Raw genomic sequence first — 19,582 nt, 5'->3', positions numbered from 1 at the left:
GGAAGGGGGAAGATGGATTGTTGCCAAAAAACATTTTCCACCCTGGCCAGCAAAATGGCTAGGGCTGCTCCCGTGTGAATGCATGGAATGGCTAGGCAGTGCAGAGGAGCAAGTGAATTTCTGTCCCAAGGGTCACCCGCTTTAGTCCTCTGTTCTGCTGCCATGCACCCCTCTGACTGTTCCACATCAGATCCCACGGGCTAATCAGAGCTGAGCATGGGCAGGACTTGGATTTGACTTCATTTCTTTATTTCTCCATCCTTAAAAATGCACCCATCAGAGCCAGCTCTGGGTATTAGCACAAATCTAATGCAACATAGATTAGCTCTTCATAACCTAAAACAGATTCAACCCCAGAACCTAACTGCTAAATATAACTGAAATGGTGCCTGCCTCCAGTCCAGATCCGGAAGTCTTATTCTGTGCCCTAAAGGCCAACACAGACTCTGCCTCCGTCTGACTAAAAGTGGAAGGAAATTCCAGGGTTAAGAGGCATCCACTGAGAATACCTTGCCAGCAGGCTTTTAAATCTAGACTTGAGCACCAGTGGATCTCAGCTCTTATGGCAGAGCAGAGGGAAAGTGTTGCTTCCTCAGGCAGCTACGACCCAAACCATAGGGCTTTCAAAATTATGCCAGCGTCAATGGCATGAGAACATCTGGATATCAGAGGAAGTGGTGTGATGGCTTAATAGAGGGTGCTGTTCGATACTGAGCTAATCCCCTTAATCTCAGAGTAGTGAGCCATTTCTTAGATGAGACAGAGACAAAGGCCGTGATATCACATGTGGTCATTAAAGATACTGGGCTTCCTTATTCGAATAGGGCTATGAATTCCAGACTCCTAGCCTAGTTATACAATCGCATTCTGATTCTCTCCATTTCCACCTCCACTTTCAAAGGGTTACACTATTCGTCTTCATTTCTTTTCCTGAAAGGCTGCGACTTTTGTATTCTGCTGGCCCACGTGTTGTGTCCCCTTTTGTGCGTGATCCACAGAAGACACAGGCCCATTACCATTCTCAGCTCGAGAGGCAGGCTCTTTAGCTCAAACTATAACAACTCATGGTTAGCACCAAAGGTCTCTGGTTCAATCCCCTGTGATGGCCACTATAGCTGTGGTCTCATAAGAGTAGGCTCATCATCTGAGATTCAAACTGTTAGTCTAAGGTGCCACAAGTATTCCTGTTCTTCCTCTAGATGGCAGCCTTGAGCATGGTAAAACAGCTGTCTGTGACCAGAGGGGATGCTATTGCAGTAGTGGCAAATTGACTGTTGCATACAATTTGCAATGCACTCTGAGACCTTTGGAGACAAAGAGCTATAGCAAGGTCAATCATTTTAACTGAAAGAAGGGAAAAGGTGCATCACACTGTAACACAAATTCAGGCTAACCTGCATGGTGGCCTCATAGGATTCCAGATGAACTCATGAAAACTGTCAAGTATCAGAGGGGTAGCCGTGTTAGTCTGGTTCTGTAGAAGCAGCAAAGAATCCTGTGGCACCTTATAGACTAACAGACGTTTTGCAGCATGAGCTTTCGTGGGTGAATACATCCGAAGAAGTGGGTATTCACCCACGAAAGCTCATGCTGCAAAACGTCTGTTAGTCTATAAGGTGCCACAGGATTCTTTGCTGCTTCATGAAAACTGGGATCTTTCAAAAAAAAAAAAAGCCAGGATGGGTTGTTAGTCCTAGCTAGCATTACAGCAACCTGAGGGGACCTCACTTTAATGTGTGTGGCTTGGCAGTCTCCTCCCAGGAAATGTTCCAGAGAAACTGATGTGGGGTCAGCAGAGCTCACAAGGGGAATGTGCTCACATAGCCTGCTATTAACAAGGGACCCTTGATTCCCATGAGAGGAATTTTTGTTGCAACTCCTCTAAAGATCATCCCCAAGAGGAAGCAAAGTGCTTGCTAAAGCCCCACCCCTTTTGCTTTAAGCTTCTGTCTCTCACCACCACATTGCTAAAGTTCAATTACTATAAAAAGCAGACAGGCCACTTCCCTCCATAGAAAGATGTGAAAGCAAAAACAGAACCAATTTCAATTTAATTAACTAAGCAGAATCTCCCATTGACTGTCTTGCTTTGAATCCTATCTGCTGACAATGCACTTTCTGCTTTGACAAGCTGGGGAACAGCTGGAGTATGCAAAAGAACCTACCTGCTCTCTCTCTCGCTCTCTCTCTCACACACACACTCTCTCACACACTCACACTGCAGCACCAGAAGGGCATCTCTCGGGGTTCTGGAAGTACCCATTTGGGCAAGTGCTAAAAAGGAGCTTTATCCTTCTCTCCAGTACAGTGTTAAGGTGCATTATGGGTAGATTTAAACTTCTTCTGAAGCAATGGGTATTGGCCATCCTAGGGAGGTAGGATGCTGAACAGTCAGGGCCTAAGTCAGATATGGAAGTGATCTGTTATCTTATAATCTAGCCTCCTCCTGCAAAGGAAGGATTGTTTCTTAGCCTACATTTTCTAGGGGGTTTTGCCTAGTCTCCTTTTAAAGTGTCTCAAGCAATGGGGTTCCCATCTCCCACCTGACAATATTACTTAGCCCAGTGGTTTTCACTGTCAAAGTTTTTCCTGATTTGCAGCCTAATTTTTCTGTTATTCAATTTCATTCCATTATTTCTAAGTTAATTTCCCTTCCCCGAACCCCTGTACTTTTGTCCACCAGATAGAATCATAAGCCTATGACCTTCTTACCAAAACAGTACATAGCTACCTTTCCAATCAATCCCTCCATCCCCTTGATCATTTTTGTTGTTCTTGTCTCAACTTTAGTATCTTACCAGTACTGCAGTTTCCAGGAATGAATACAACATCCTGGGGGCATACAGAGCAAGCCTAGCCTCTTCTGGCTCCATGACCAAGATATGTCTACATAAGTAACCTACAAACTCCCACCGGTGTTTTTGGCTGCCATTTTAGATTAAATATTTAAGTTTGCTGTTCACTATCACCCCTTGTTCCCCTTCAGTGTTACTGCTTCCCAGGGTCCTCCCGCTCACTGAAAGTCTGTATTCCCAATGCAAACCAGAGTGTCACAATGGCCAATCCTCGGGGAAGGGAAAAGTGTAGCAATGATGGATGGCATCCCTAGCCTCTGTTTGCCAGAAACTGGGAATGGGCGACAGGGATGGATCACTTGATGATTTCCTGTTCTGTTCATTCCCTCTGAGGCACCTGGCATTGGCCACTGTCAGAAGCAGAGCCGTCCCTTGGGTATGGCGAATCAGGGCAACCGCCCCAGGCCCTGCACTTTAGGGGCCCCTGTGCTTCGGTAAAATCATGAGGAGGCAGGCAGGGAGGTGAGGCGGGCGGGCAGGCAAGCGGGGTGAGGAGGCGAACAGGGAGGCAAGTGGCAGGCGGACAGGCAGGAGAGGGTGAGAAGGCAGGCGGATGGCAAAGAGGAGAGCGGCAGTTGGGCAAGGGGGAGGGCAAGGAGGCGAGCAGTGGCCACTGGCAGCCCCCCTACCAGAACCTCCTCAGCGCCTCCTGCCCACTGTCAGGCCCTGCCGATCAGCACCTCCCCCTCCCTCTCAGCACCTACTGCCTGCCATGCATCAGATGTTTTGATGACCACAGAAAGCTCAAGGTTTCAGTTTTTGGGACTGCATTCCCTACAAGCCAAAGGCCAGGTCTACACTAAAAAGTTGGGTTGACCCAGATATGTTGCTTAGGGGGGTGAAAAATCCACTCCCCTGAGGGACGTCGTTAAGCTGCCCCTGCCCCCTGTGTAGACAGCGCTAGGTTGACCAAAGAAGTTTTCCATCGACCTAGCTACCGCCTCTCAGGGAGGTGGAATAACTATAGTGAAGGGAGAATCCCTCCTATCCACACTGGAACACTACAGTGGTGCAGCTGCAACGTTGTAGCTGTGATGCTGTAGCAGTTTAAGTGTAGACATAGCCTTAGGTTAAGTGGAAAAACTGGAAATATTTCATGCAAAAAAAAGACTGTTTTTTCATGAACAGAACTGGTACTAGGAAATCCCCATGGCAACAGGGACACAGTCCTAGGCTTGCGCTTCAATGGCCTAGTGGCTCAGGCCTGGACAGTCACCATGTATTCTTAAGGGGCCAGATAATTAGCTGCTGTAAATTCATGTAGCTCTATCCATTTTGATGGAGTTACACTGACCAGCTGAGGATCTGCACAAGGAATTAAATTCACTAACAACATTCTATGGTCCCATATGGGGAATTTCAGTCTGTGACTCCCTACAAGATACTGGGAGACTCTCGAGAGATACGACACAGATTACAGATCCCTATCAAAGTCCTGGTTACTGACAGAGAATCAGATATACAGATGCTGTTTAATGCAGGATGTACCATGCCTCAGAGGGATCCTTCCCAGCCACAGGAGTCAGAAGGGTAGAGAGTACCAGAAACAAACCCCCAAACCCACTCAGCTTCTTTTTCACAAGCCATGACACCTCCCAAGTAGGCTATATTGGCCTCTAGTGTACATAGGCTGGTAAGAAGAGAAGAACATGTTGTGGATACATTGGACAAGTGGACACTGGAAGACTCAAGGGATTGGTAGTAGGGAATGGAGCTTTTTACATCCAAGTCACTGGTTCCTGTCCAACCCAGGGCAGTAGTGACCATATGGTAGCCATTTGGGGGCCTAGTATAGATATGTAGCCTGGAAGAAACCTCAATAGGTCATCTAGTCCAGTCCTTGCACTGAGGCAGCACTAAGTGTTTTCTAGTGAAATAAGGGGGTGTTCACGTCTCAGACACTCCTCCACTGGCCCCGTTTTGTAACAGTGTGAGCAGAGAGGGCAAAGACTGAATAGGCCAGGGAATGAACTCCCACTTTGCCCCAGAGGTTAGGGTTAAAGCCCACCGGCAAGCCTCGGGGGTGGGGGTGGGAAATCTTCAACAGCCATTCCCCACGTTGTACCCATTCAATGGACAACCAGAGGCCTGCACTCACCAGCACCAAGTTCACTTTAAAAACATGCGTAACAGCCACGCTGGATGAGGCAGAATTAGTACAAGCAGCACCTGCTGCTGTGGCCTTGGTGCATGATCCCACAAAGCCCGGAGGGGTTCTAGCAGTTTTAGGATCATGGAGACAACTAACTGCTAATTACATTCTTTTTGGATTTATGCAAGTCACACAGCAAGAAGCTGCTCCTGAGAAAAGCATTTGCTGCAGCTCACCTGGTGGATTGACCTTTATCTCCACAACGTTAGACTTCACAGCAGCAGCTGCTGCCATAGCTAGGTGTCGTGCTTGCTGGGAGCTTCTCCTCCAGACCTCCACCTCACACCTGTACCTGCCTGCATCCTGCTCTGTGGCACTGTGGATTAGAAGTTGGGAGGAAGATGCAGCTTGTGTGACTCTGGTCTTCCTCTGAAAGTGAGGTTGGGCAGCCCCCCACTCGATGGTGCCACTGGGCATGATTTTGATCAGCTGTTGATAGCCACTAGTCCCTAAGATGGGCTGGAATTGCCAAGTTACCGATATTGGCACTGAGGTGATGAGATAGGGGGCAGAGACCTGGCAGAACAGTTCAAAATCCTGAGTAAATTTGACATTTGCTGTTCGGCTTATCAGCATGGCTCTCAAATCCAAACCTGTTAAGAAGAAAGCACATCATTTGTACTGGGTTTGTAAGGTTATAACAGAGATTGTACAATAAAAAAACATTCTCCCTGCTTTTATCCCTTCACAAGCAGCACTATCCTCCCCTGCCGGGAGCTGTTCCCACACTGATTGGGTGATCCGGGGGTTAGCTGTTTATTTTACAAGTGAACTTTAGGCTCATGATATTAGGGAACTAATAACACGCTCCTGATCATTCTGCAGGAAGCGTTGACCCAGCTTCCCTGCCACTCCACAGCTCTAACAACACACCTTGCTCCTTCCTTACCCCTCAATGCTATTTAAATCTGGGCTGCTCCGCTCTGTCAGTGTGCCTCCATCATGACATGGAGCCCCCAGGCTATTCTGGATCATACAAACATTGCCAATACAATTCAGTCCTGATTAAAGTCATCCATCCCCTGCTCTCCCATTCCTGTGCCCCTCAGTTCTGTGAATGCATCTCGCTCCTGACATGTACCCTGTTATTCCACTCCTGATTCCATGCTCAGCTCTGGCATTGTGCCTAAGTCCTGAGCTGCAGCATCTCCTACTATTCCAGACTCAGGCCTGAGCTGCACTTTTAAACTGGCATAGCTGTGTGTATCAGGATATGAAAAACCACACCCCTTAGTGACAGAGCTACACGGACAAACCCACAGAGTAGACACAGCTACATCAACAGAGGAAGGCTCCTGTCAGCACAACTACCATAATAGAGAGATGGCATTCCTGCACCGGTAGAAAAACTCTGTCAGCATACACTGCGTCTACACTAGGGGGTTCTGCCAGCACAAGCTCTGCAATGTAAACAAAGCCTTGGGTTCCCCATACAGCTCTGCCAACACCATACCTCAATCCTGCCTGCAGCACAATCTGGAATTCCACCACAGCTCTACTAACAGAAGGGTCTGGTTTTGGTTAACGACTGGTGCTTCATTTTGCCAAGCACACTTTCCCCACTGATCATCTGCAACATTTATTTACATATTTCACTTTTTAAAATACAGTGGCCCATCCAGTGCTACAGGCGCCTATTCCATAAACTAAAAGTCACAACATGGACAGAAAGAAAGGTGCCTAAATATATCCACTTCAACCCACACCGTCCTCAACAGCCAAACGGGAAAAAAGAAAAGGGGCTTGCCTGGAAAAGTTAACCAAGCTAGCCTCTGGTGGGCAAAGAGTGTTCCAAAATCAAGGACCCCTCACTGAGAACTCTTGTAGTACAACTCAGCAAGATCTTTTGTTCAGTTTCATTTCCATAAACAATTGTGGCAATAGATTAATCACTTCATGTTTCAAGAAGCTGAGGATCCAAAAGGATTCCTGCTAAGTAGTAATTGGTATTTACACAGTGACTGGCATTCAGGGATCTCAGAGCACTTTACCAGTTTTCATTGTTAACTTCTCAAAACAGACTGCATGGCAGTCAGGTTGTATTCCCCCCATTTTACAGGTGGGGAAACTGAGGCACACAGCTGTTAAGTGATTTCTCTAAGGTCACACAGTAAGTCAATGGCAGAGCTTGGAGCAGAACCCAGATCTCTTCCTTCTCAGGCCCAAGCATAATATAAGGAAGGGATTCTATCAACTTACTGAGAGGGCTAATGGCTACTGATGTTTCCTGTGTCTGTTTCCAGCTCCTGTCCATGGACCACTCTGTCACTTCACATTTGTAAGACCCTCCATCACTGGTGGCTGAAGTGTTGTAGATCGCCAGGGTGAATGTGGTAGAATTAATCTTCTCTAGTCGGAGGTCCCTATTAGCACTGCGTTCCTGGTAGGAGGGGCCCGGCCTCAGCATGCCATCCCGTTCCATCCCAACTATGTGCTCCAGTTGATCTCCGCTCTTTTGCAGATGCCACCAATTCACAGAGAGTGGGCTTGTTGCTCCACTCACCTCACAGTGAAGGATCAAGGTGTCTCCTTCCACTATCTGCCTTTTGCTGAGCACAGACACTTGCATGTGGCTTTCTGTGAAAAACAACAACAGCAATTACCTTTCCAAGGTAGTCAGGAGTATTCTTATGTTACACAACGTGACAAGGTAAATCTCAACATAAAGGGTAGGGGGAATTGTCCTGAAATTTGGAGCCATCTTTTCAGTACCCTGAAGTGCATTTTTTCTGCCAGTGGCATTCCTGGAGCCATCACATTAGGGAATGTTTTGATGAACACACTCAACTGGCAGACTCTGACTTTCACTCTGCCTGCTGCATTGAGACAGGAGAATTCCAGGCTCCAGTGTGGACACATCTCGTCAGCTGTTCATAGCTGAGCCAGATGCATTTAACTTTCATTTTAAAAGGTGGGGTTTTTTTAAGTCACATGAAGAGTAATGACAAATATATTAAAGAAAACAAATTATGCTCTTCAGGTTCTTGTACTGTGCTCATCACCCTGGCATTCAGGGGCGGCTCTAGGCACCAGCAAAACAAGCTGGTGCCTAGGGCGGCAAAATCGAGGGGGCGTCCCCTGCAGCCGGGGGGGGGGGGCGGCAGGCTGGGCCGGTGGACCTACCGCAGTCATGCCTGCGGGAGGTCCACCGGAGCCCCGGGACGACTGGACCTGCCGCAGGCATGACTGCGGAGGGGGCGCTCGTCCCGCGGCTCGGCTGGACCTCCCGCAGGCATGACTGCGGCAGCTCAAGCGGAGCCGCCGGACCCGCGAACCGTCCGCAGCCGCAAGAAGTCCAGCCGAGCCACGCGGGACCAGCGGTCCCTCTGCAGTCATGCCCGCGGGAGGTCCGCTGCTCCCGCGGCTCCGGGGCGCCTCCCGCGCATGACTGCTTGGGGCGGCCAAAAACGTAGAGCCGCCCCTGCTGGCATTTGAGCACTTATGGGTATTAAATAGAATGTATGAGCTGTCATGGCTACAAGAGGCCTGCAGTAAAACACCTACTCCACACATCAGCTTTTACCTACATGTCACAGTGTGTGTAGCACCCTCTGAGGAAAGAGCAATTGCCTCTATTTAAAGAGAATGGGTGAACTGGAACAGAAAGTGAGGTGCCCTCTGGAGAGGGAGTTGAGGTAATAGGGAAGGACAAGTCGTGCCGAGCCATGATGAGGGAAAATTGTCAATATTTGCAGAGACACCAAAGGATGAGAAGGAGTAAAGAGTACATCCCAAGCATGACTGGATGGTCAAAGCAAAAGACAGTCAGTCAGATACCTATTTTCACCTAGCACAGTTGCAAAATTCACACAGCATCATTGCATGAACAAAGCCAAGTCAATACAGAAACAGCAAGAATTCGTCCAGCTTGGATATTTTTCTAGAGTAGACTCCTGACTTATATGCAGGGCCGGCTCCAGACCCCAGCGCGCCAAGTGGGACCAGCGGAACCTCCGCAGGCACGTCTGCAAGAGGTCCCCTGGAGCTGCGGGACCGGCGACCGCCAGAGTGCGCCCCGCGGCGCGCCGCTCTGCTTGGGGCGGCGGGATTCCTAGAGCCGTCCCTGCTTATATGTGCATGGTCTTCATTATTATTTGTGTTCCAGTGGTACTAGAAGCCTCAACTAAGACAGGGGCTTCATTGTGCTAGGCACTGTTTGTACGTACACACGCACATGCACACACAGCATAAGAGACAGCCCCTGCCCCAAAGAGCTTCCAATCTAAACAGGCAGACGCAGGATGGGAAGAGAGTAGTATTTATTGTCCCCATTTCACAGAGAGATTAAAGTCACTGTGGCAGGGCTGGGAATTGAATCCAGATCTCCTGAGCCCCAGTCCAATGTTGTAACCACCCCTGACAGTTTATTCACAGGTACACCATGGTGATGGTTGTCTGCCTTTGCAATGTTGGGTAGAACAGCATGCCATGGTAGGAGAAGTCATTGGGAGTGTCAGTAAATCTCATTTAGCCATCCTGGCCTTAAAACAAATAATACTGCAGTATTCTACAATAATAGCCCCAAACACAGCAGTATTAATACTGGAAGCTGTCAGACTTTGGACCATTACCACATAGGCTATTGTAGCCAAAAGCTTCAAGTGGTCTGAAAAAAGTATGTGTGTGGGGTGGGGGGAATGGGGTGGCTCATAATCTGGGAGAAGCATCTTTGGTAAGACAGTGCTTAAAGTACATCTCTCAACAACCCAGCTTGACCTGAACTTTTTTGAGGGGGTTGGGGAATCTGCCCCTCCCTCCCCCTGCATCTCCCCACATTTTAAGCATTGATTGCACCATGCATAAGCATAGGCAATAAAAAAGGCAATAAGTAGAGAGCCCTGATGAAATTGAGAATGATCCTATCAAACGTAGGATCCCAGTCACCAGGTGTGCACAGGCAGCTGCCTCAGAAGAGAGGGTGGAAACCGCAAGAGGGATTGTAGGTGAGAGGCAAAAGACTCTTATGCCTACTGGAGAGAGGATGCAGTTCATCAGGACACACTGTGGGGTGATCCGGTGAATTAGGGTGCACATTTCCCTTGCTGCAGTAGAAGTGTTATGTGTGCCTTCGTGAATACTTTGGTTTCTACCACTGTACCAAACACTGCAGCCCACCTGCCCCTTTTGGGGGACAGCTTCCTTGTGCCAAGGCAGGAGGCCAAATAGCAATGGAACCCAGACCAGGGACCTTTGTCATATTTCATTTAGAAGAAAGGGCATTTAATTTCACTGACCTATTGGCTTCACGTTGACATCAATGCCTGACAACATCTTGGATTGGATGATGGAAAAACCTGCGGAAGCCTTCTCCATCTCTGAAACCTCACAGCTGTATGTTCCGTTGTCTTTCAGCCTCACCTGGTATACTTTGAGGATATACATCTCATTGCTTTTCTTCACCACTTGGAGCTGTCCCAAGGCAGCTCTCTCTTCATACTCCTTCTTCAAGGCCAGTACCCCATGTGGGTCAATTCTAGCTACTTCTACTCCTTTGAAGAGCCAAACCACTTGGAACCATCGGTTCTGGCTATTCTGGGCTGTCACAGAGCAATTTACCTGCAAGGGCTTCCCTTCTGCAAGGGAACTTTCAACAGCAGCAATATTAGCTTGGAAATCTCTGTCTGTGGAAAAACAAAAGCAAGGTAAGTGTATGTCAAGAGGCCCTGGTTCAATTATCCCTTCCTATTACTAGCTTCATTAGAGTCAGGAGGGACCTCTATCAAATGGGTCCTTTAGTCCATTGCCTCTGGACAAGATTCTCTCTTCTTGAAGGGAGAAGTATTTTTAGGTCTAATACAACATAGACTAACTTCCACCCTTGCTGAGGCATCTGCCAGGCATTCTTAGATTTGAAACAAAGCCCAAAAGGTGATTCAGGACAAGATTTTAATAGAAACTGGTCACTGCTGAGTGAGCGGGGAATATGGTTCCCTACCAAACTCCCATGCATGGAACTCATGAAATCAATGAGAATTCTGCACAAAAATCAAACACAGAACATATCTCTGTCTGTACACAGGTCGCATTTTTACATGACCATTGGGTTGACTATTTAGATCAATACTACACAGACAATGCCTAGATCCAAGGGAAATACCATACATTATTGTCCAAAGGTAAAAATACAGTAATTCCTGAGATTTACAGCTGCTTTAAGTATTTATTGCAAATAAATTATGCTATGGTTTTAAATGTTTGGCTCATAAACAATTCAAGAAGAAACATCCTGATTCCTGCACATATGGTTGGTATTCCCAAATATTGGCTGAATTGTTTACAGCAATAATGAGCTCTAGAGGCCTCCAAGTTCAAACAATGGCGTAAACTGTTCAGATACCTCAATGATGAGTGTAATATATTAATCTAAATAGAATAGAATTCTCAGCCTATAGGGAGTTTCCAAACTCTTTACTTGGGCTAATCCCTATTCATGAATCATAGCATGTGATTGGTAACTGAAGTTACATGGTATTATTTCTGCTTCCTGATTGGATGATGAAATTTTAAACAGGAGAATAATAAAAAGCAAATATTCTTGTCTGCTATGAACGTTCATATGAACTGCAGCTGTTCTCCAAACAATGGTGCACACAAAAACCTCTCCTATGAATGAGAACAAGAGATACAAACTGTCAAACCTGCCAGCCATTCCAAATTAAAATCTACGGTCATTAAGAGAGTTTTTGCAGTGTTTGAGTGATGCACGTCATGACATCTTGCCCACAGCTCAATGAACTGTTTGAACCATTTAGCTCATTGGGTTTCAACTTGTAGTCCACAGACCTTTGGGGGTCCTCAGACTGTGTCTAAGGCAGGGTTTCTCAAACAGTGGTCACTGCTTGTGTAGGGAAAGCCCCTGGCGAGCCGGGCCGGTTTGTTTACCTGCCCCGTCCACAGGTTCGTCCAATCGCGGCTAGCACTGGTCGCGGATCGCTGCTCAGGGTCAATGGGAGCTGCTGGAAGCGGAGTGGGCCGAGGGACGTACTGGCCACCACTTCCAGCAGCTCCCATTGGCCTGGTGCAGCGATCCGCGGCCAGTGGGAGCCGTGATTAGCTAAACCTGCGGACGGGGCAGGTAAACGGCCCGGCCCGGCCCGCCAGGGGCTTTCCCTGCACAAGTGGCGACCCCTGTTTGAGAAACTCTGTTCTAAGGGGTCCGCAAAAGTTTGTTGTTATATGGTAACAGTGGTTACCCCTGGTAATGGGTCTACACCTCCATTAGAAATTTTTTAGGTGTTTGCAAATGAAAAAAGGTTGAAAAACACTGATTTAGCTATTTGTTTCTTTGGTTTCCTGTTCTGTATCAGGGTCTTTACCAGACACCAGCTTCCACTACCCACACACACTAAAACCAGATCTTTCCTCTCTACCCAGGCCATTAATTTTGGCCCAAACCATGGTCATTTTTCACCTCAACACTCTCCATTCCTCACCCTCAAGACCATCAACACCCTCCTTTCCTCTGGCCACCTTACATCTCAAATCAGCCCCCCTTTTCCAAAATATTTCTGTGATAACCTTCCTTGTGCACGGTTCCCACCACATCACTTCCCTAGTCAGACCTCTTCACTGCATTCCCCAGCAAGCTCCAGCTCCTTATCCTCACCTTCAAGGGCCTGTATCCTCCATTAAGCTCCCTTCTCTCTCACTGCTTTAGCTTCCCCACCCCACTCCAGGCCTAACCTTCTGCCTTTGCTCCCTTCCCACCTTCCTCCATGCTACCTCTGTGCTTGCCATAATCCCCTTTGTCTTGGGCAACAATGCCTCCATGCTGTACCCACTGCAGTCAATGGGAACATTGCCTTCACTTGTATCTGGGAAGGTGTTGGTGTTGCCAACTCTCACAATTTTATGAAAAGTCTCACACTACTGGGTGTTTTTAGTGGAGTCAGGTGATTATATGAAAATCTCAGCTTTCAATTTAAAAAAAAAAAGTATTTCTAGCCCTCATGGTTGCAGAGAAAAGTTTGGCCTCTCTGCTCACACTGTTACAAAACGGGGCCACTGGAGGAGCATCTGAGACACGAACACCTCCTTATTTCACTAGAAAATATTTAGTGCTGCCTCAGAGCAGGGGACTGGATTAGATGACCTATTGAGGTTCCTTCCAGGCTACATATCTATACGAGGCCCCCGAATGGCTACCATATAGTCACTACTGCCCTGGGTTGGACAGGAACCAGTGACTTGGATGTAAAAAGCTCCATTCCCTACTACCAATCCCTTGAAAGTTTGAAAACTTGAACCCTAAAGGCTCAGATGCCCAAAGGCAAATAAGAACCCAACGTTTGTTTTAAAAGGTCATGATTTTTAAGCTGATCTTAAAATTTGTCAGGGATTAACTCATGATGTGCGATTTGGGGTAGGCAATATTGAGTCATCCCTCCCCCTCACTCAAGCACTTCTGATCAGCAAACACAGGATTTTTGTACATCCGGAGCCATTCTGTCTCCTGCCTAGAGCCTCTGTCAATCAAATGTGACAGGATCTAGAACTTCAGAATTTTCATTCACGTTAATGCTGTTGTGTAAAGTGACATTTTGCGCAGAGGCTTAATGACTGGGTGGGTGAAGAGGCTTTAGAGAGACACAACAGGCCTGACTCTCATTTAGAGAGGGTAAGCACATGAGTTAGGATCCCTCTGCAGCCCCTCAGATGGGAGCTGTGGTATTTTATAACGATAGTGTGTCTCACCGATGGGCTGTGGGCATCTTACCTTGGCTTCTGACAGTCAGCAATGTCTTTTCCGTTTGTTTCCGAGTTATATCTTTCCAAGACCCACCAGGATCCTGAATCCACTCAGCCGCCTCACAATACACTTGGCCCTGGTCAGAGGGCTGCACTTTGCCAATAGACAGCTTGTATGTGGTGTCCCCAACCTTGTCCAGCCGGACATCTGACAAAAACCTCTGCATGTAGGAGGGGCCCGGAGTCAAGACGAAATCCTTGGACAGGGAAAGGATCACTGTGGCCTGAGCATCTCCTGATCCCTGGAGATGGTACCAGGCAACAGAAAGGTGGGTGTGTTGAGCTGTGGATTTTGACACCTCACAGGTGAGCTCTAGTGGATCTCCTTCCACTAGGGTGAGGGCCTGCGGTGTCATGGTGGCGGACAGAGTGTCGGGGATCACTAAACACAAAAAAAAACCCACAGCCATGCTGGTCACAAGGAACAACTCTCTGTCTAGACATAGATACCCTGCTTATGAGCCACGCCCTCCTCCTGGTGCAGGGATTTCCACTCTGTGGCATTAGCAGCTTTCTCTGCTGATTGCCACCGATACACAAAGGGGCTCAGCTCCTGGGTGGGCAGAGCTTGTCTCCTTTGCTGCAACGCTCTCTTGCGCCCTCTTCAGTCAACCTGGGCCAGTGTTAACTGACTCCAAGGAGTATCAGGTGTAAGCGAAAGAATATGGGCAGGTACACTACAAGGATAAAGGGAAAACATGGGTGTGTGGGGGTACCCCAGGGGCCCCACCAAAGTTACCACAGAGCATCTCTCTCCAGGGTAGGCTGCACCGTCATTTACATAAGAGAGTGAAGAATAAAGCATTTTCCTTTGCCTCTCCCATCCAGTCATGCTTCCCCCTCCTAACTCTCTCCCCCTTCCCAAAGATGTCCCTTAGGATGGTCACCCTTTCCAGAATGTCAATGGGTATCCCACATGTGTCAGAGTGACCCTGTGTCCTATAGGCCTGGCCTAAAGGATGCTAAGTGTCAGTTTTGAGGGCCTTTGTACCCATGGAGATATTTTGATGTGATCTGCTGGAGCTCTGTCATGACTAGGGGTTCAAGAAATGAGGTGTGGAGAACATAGCTCCCCTTCCTCAATGAAGAGCAGAGTGGCAGCTTCCCTTCCTTTCTCCTTTTCTGGCTCGGGGGAGGGGGACTCAGCTCCTCCTCCCTAGTGGAAGTGAAGATTCACCAGGAAAGGAACACGAAGTGGGAGCCACTGGAGGGGTTTGTGACTGGCTGAGGCCCCCCATCCAGCCTTCCCACCACTTGGTGGAGCAGCACCAAAAGCCCCAGATGAGGAAGAAGGGAAGGCCCAGCTAAAGGCCCTATTCACCTCCTCTCCCACTACCACACCATCTGCCCCTTCCCTCCAAGAGAGAAGACACCTGTCCCCACCATCTCCCTCTCTACAGGGGGAGCAGCCATCTGATGTCCCTGTGTTTTTTAAACACTGCACTTCACTGGCCTCTCCCTTCACTAAATGGGATGCTGACATCAGGGGCGGCACTATGCATTTTGCTGCCCCAAGCACGGCAGTCAGGCAGCTTTCAGCAGCATGCCTGCGGGAGGTCCCACGGTCCCGCGACTTCGGCGTACCCGCCACCAAATTGCCACCAAAACCGCTGGACCGGCAGACCTGCCGAAGGCAGCCTGACTGCTGCCCTCACAGCGACCGGCAGGCAGCCCCAGGCACGCCCTTGGTGCGCTGGTGCCTGGAGGCGCCCCTGGCTGACATACAGGGTTTCAGTGCCAACATGGGACCACCACAACTGGACAGCATCAACAGCAAAAGAAAAGCAAAACCTGAACCATCCTATCTGGCCACCCTCACCCAGTGCCTCAGAGCAGCCGATGGAAGGTGGCTGAATGGCAAGTGCGAGGCTAGCAACCTTCTCTAGCCCTTACCTGAGAGGTTCATCTTGGCGCTGTAACTCCCGAAGAACCTCTCGTCGGTGTTGGGTGTGTGGCACTCGTACTCGCCGGCGTCCTGGTCCTGGAGCTCCTTAATGTGCAGCAGGGCAGAGTCCCCTTGTACCCTTTCTACGTAGATCTTCCCACTCCGCACACGCTGGGTGTAGGTGGCGTAAAGGAAGGAGGGATCTATGGTGCTGATAATCTTCACTTCCTGCTCTGGGGCAGATGGCAGGTAAATGGACCAGTGGAAATTCTGCTCTGAGGGCCCCTGGTAGCCACTGACATTGCACCAGATGGTGATGTGATAACCTTTAGCCCGGTAAAGACGTCCTTCCTGAACCAGCACTATTCTCTGGCCAACGCAGAGGCCTGCTTATAAATAATGAAACAGCAGTAGTGTTATGTGGCAATACAAGTTCTTCTAGAGGCACATCCCAAAAGGAGGAATTTGGGTTTTAAGAATACGTGGAATTTGAGTTGCAGAAGTGGGGTGCTTGCAGTCACAGACTTACTTCACTTGTGCATTTACCACAATTGTGAGAGCAAATCAGGTATCAGCACAACTGTCATTTACATGCGCTGATACCCAGGTGGCACATACAGCTGCAGTAACTGCACGTTCAAACCGAGAGCCTCACATTTTAAGGATCCACATCCTTTTAATGATTATTCTGCCCTCCTTGATGCTGCTTAGACCTCTGTTTAGAGGGGAAGAGCAGAGCAACAGGGTGTTGAGATGGATGCCCCACAGTTCTAACGAGGTATGAAGAGGTTAAGAGAACTGGGCATGAATAGCCTGTAGTTAACACAGCTGGGGTGAGTGGATATCAGAATTGCCTATCAGTATGATAAGAGATGTTAGAAAGAGGGCAGAGAAAACTGATCTCACTAGCCAGCATGGGCTGCAAGTGCAGTGGGGGATAAGGCTGGTTTGCCATTAGAAAAACAGCTATAGGAACATGTCAGGTGATGAGATGTGCCAAAGGAGACCTCATCAGAGCAGGCAGATAAGGACATCCCTGCAGAGGTGAATAGCCTGCAAGGGCAGTTCACCCCTTAGCTGTACAGCCCATCCCCCTTCTGTCTGTATGCGGCCTGAATGGAGTGGGAAAGGGAAGCAACAGGGTCGTCAGCTGGTAGTTTTTCTCCCCTCGTTACAAGTGGAGTTCTCAGAGCAAGTTGTTTTACTCTACGTTTTATTTGAGAGTCCCAAAAAGGGCTTGTCTACACAGGGACACTGACGAGAATGGCCATTCCAGAGTAGCTCCCTGTGTGGACGCTATGCTAGAAGAAGAGTGCCTTCTTCTGATTGGACTTTGGAAGTAGATTACACTAACCCAGAGAAAGGCGTTTGTATTCTGGAACACAGAGTCCACCCGGGGAGTTACAGCAGTATAACTACAGCCCTTATAGCCACACCCTGCGCTATACTGGAATAGCTTCCCTTGGAGATAAGCCCTTAGTCTCCTGAGTAAAGTACAAACAGCAACATAAGCAAAAGGACCGATAACAGCAGGTGCAGCTCCTGTGGGTCAAATTAAATTGGGATGGAATTTTTGGTGCAACATGCAGGTCCAGTGTAAGCTCGTGATAAATGGGGGTACACAGCAAGGTCACGTTCCGTGTGCCAGTTGGACATTCAGTGGTTGTATAAAATGGGCCAAACCCTGCCCCACTGAAACAGACAGGAGTTTTGCCATTTCTTTTGGAGAGATTATCATCATCTAAATCAAGGGCCAACCCGGAACAAGGCCCCATTGAGCTAGGAACTGCACCGAGAGTAGCAGGGAGTCCTGCCATGGGGCGCTTCCAGGCCAAATAGCCAAGACAGGGCAGGGGAAGGGCTATCACACACAAGCAGTGTGAATGATGGGATGGCAGAAAACGTCACATTAGTGCCACAATTTTTTGTTTTTGCTTTTTCAGTCAGGAGGGGACCAGGCAAATGGACAGAAAAGAGAAGGGAGCAGGAACTTTGAAGCAGGAGATCAGGAGTAGCTCAGCCAGGGGAGCATAGCAAGAGGAAGCAACTAAAAGGAGAGTGACAGAAAGCAGCCCCACCTGTCCATGCTCACGTACCTCCACAGTGCTCTCAGCACCCTTGTGGCCATGCTAAGCCCCTGAGAGGGGGAATCTCTGTCCATTACTGAGCCCTAGCGCACCTCATTGCCAGCTGTAGTGGCCAGTGCGACAGAGAACCCCAGACACACCCAGAACCCCAGGGGCCAAGTCCCCTCCCTGAGAGGAGCCAAAGGAGTGGGTGGCTTTGACAAATATCAGCGAAAGGGGCTGGATGGCTTGCACGTCTAAGCCCTCCCTTTGGCCTTTACCTATCCCCCATTACCCCTCCTCCCCCCACAAGTGCTGAACAGAGAGGAAAACCAACAAGCTCCACGACACTCACCGAGGACGAAGAGAAGCAAAGCGGCTGAGTGCTGGATGGACCCCATTACAAACAGGGGCAGACAGGTCCTTCCCCTGCAGGTGGCAGGAAGTTCTCCTCAGATAGCTGCAGCCGCCAAGCCCTGCAAGAACCACCGGATGGAAGGCGGACGGCTCACGACGTGGTTTCCTTTTTTTCAAAGGGGCGGCGTGGGGTTGGGTGTGAGAAGAGGCTGGTGAAGTGACTTATTTCAGAGCCGCAAAGGCAGGGTCCCAGTGCACAGCCACAAAACTAAGAGGTTGCGTGCCAGACACCCTCATTACCTCGCCCTGCTTTGGTTGCATCTCACCCAGTGCTGAGGTGCAGCCTGCTTAGACTGTAAGCCTCTCAGTGCAGGGACTGTGGTTTCTCTGCTGTCCGTACAGCACCTAGTGTGCAGTGAGTGCTCTGCAACGGATGATAGAGATCACCCCCCTCCTTCGTCACTGTGACCACCATTAAAATGCTCACCATACAGCCCCATGTGCCCGACACTGGGGTTCACACTGCTGTGTTTGATTTTGTTATTAAATAAAAACAAAACCTAAAAAGAGGCCCCAAACAAACCAACCAAAACAGACCCCTCCACACACACGCACACATACACCACCCAGCAGAGGGAGAAGAGCCAGCGATTCCATAGAAGATCACTTCGGGATTTGGATACTGCCCCTCTATTGCGCACGGAAGGTGCTGAGGAGCAAGACAAAACCCTTACTTAGATCCACTGGGATTCACGTGACCACGTGTGGCCAAGAGCTTGGCATTACATCTTACACAACAGGCAGCGTGGCACCTCCATTACAGTGTTGGGGCACGGACTCCATGCTGGCTCCGTTTGACTGAGTCACCAACACCACTCTTGGCAACCTCATTTGCCCGTGGGAGAAGGGAATCTCTCTCATATCCAGATGCTGAGTAGGCCCAACCTGTGGGGCTTATTAGCACTCACAGGATCGCAGCCCCCTTAGTGCTCCACCATCTCCACCATCAGCCCCACTCTGCTTTAAATCTCAAGTCGTTTCATGGCTTCCGGGGCCTCATTGATGAGGGATTTCTTGAAAGCCTCCCCTCCACTTATCTGCCTCGCAGCTAGGAAACAGCTGCTCCCCCAGAGCTCCCTTTAACACCATGAGGCGGGTTAACGGGAAAGCAGAGCACCTGCCCCACAGTTCTCTATGACCTCATTAGAGGCTGCGTGCCAAAAGCGGGCATTTGCTTCAATTAACTTTTATGGCCAGGCATTGGAAATCCCTGAACAGGCCTCCTGCTTCCAAAAGGGATCCCTTTCTGCACTTGCTGAGGAAATGGCGGCCACAGAGTAAAACGAGCCCCCCCCCCACCCCCCGCCGCTCAGCAGTCTGCACACCCCCCCAAAATGTGCCTGAGCAAAGCAAGGCTGGTGGAAAGGCAGCCACGTGCAAGAGGCTCAGCAAAACCCATGGCATCGGCAAACATTTGAAGAGACCCAGAGAGGGGCCTGGGGGGACTGCAATGGAAATT

At 49.1% G+C, this 19,582-nt stretch overlaps 1 protein-coding gene across 3 annotated transcripts in view; it reads right to left on the bottom strand.

The window, feature by feature from the left end:
- Positions 1-18,166, bottom strand: part of CD101 (CD101 molecule) — a 33,190-nt gene extending 15,024 nt beyond the window's left edge. Inside the window, exons 1-6 of one of the 3 annotated variants that reach the window (XM_045006864.1) lie at positions 18,062-18,166; positions 15,649-16,029; positions 13,724-14,137; positions 10,242-10,628; positions 7,207-7,584; positions 5,184-5,600 (exon numbers count right to left, since the gene is read on the bottom strand). In XM_045006864.1, the coding sequence (XP_044862799.1) occupies positions 5,184-5,600; positions 7,207-7,584; positions 10,242-10,628; positions 13,724-14,137; positions 15,649-16,029; positions 18,062-18,107 (2,023 nt within the window). In that variant the 5' untranslated portion in view covers positions 18,108-18,166. The remainder of the gene's footprint in view (positions 1-5,183; positions 5,601-7,206; positions 7,585-10,241; positions 10,629-13,723; positions 14,138-15,648; positions 16,030-18,061) is intronic. The other 2 variants (XM_045006873.1, XM_045006883.1) reach the window with 2 other exon arrangements.
- Between the last annotated feature and the right edge of the window lie 1,416 nt (positions 18,167-19,582).

The sequence above is a fragment of the Mauremys mutica genome, chromosome 1, assembly GCF_020497125.1.
Source record: "Mauremys mutica isolate MM-2020 ecotype Southern chromosome 1, ASM2049712v1, whole genome shotgun sequence".
NCBI classification, from domain to species: Eukaryota; Metazoa; Chordata; order Testudines; family Geoemydidae; genus Mauremys; species Mauremys mutica.
This window is presented reverse-complemented; position numbering and strand designations above follow the sequence as displayed.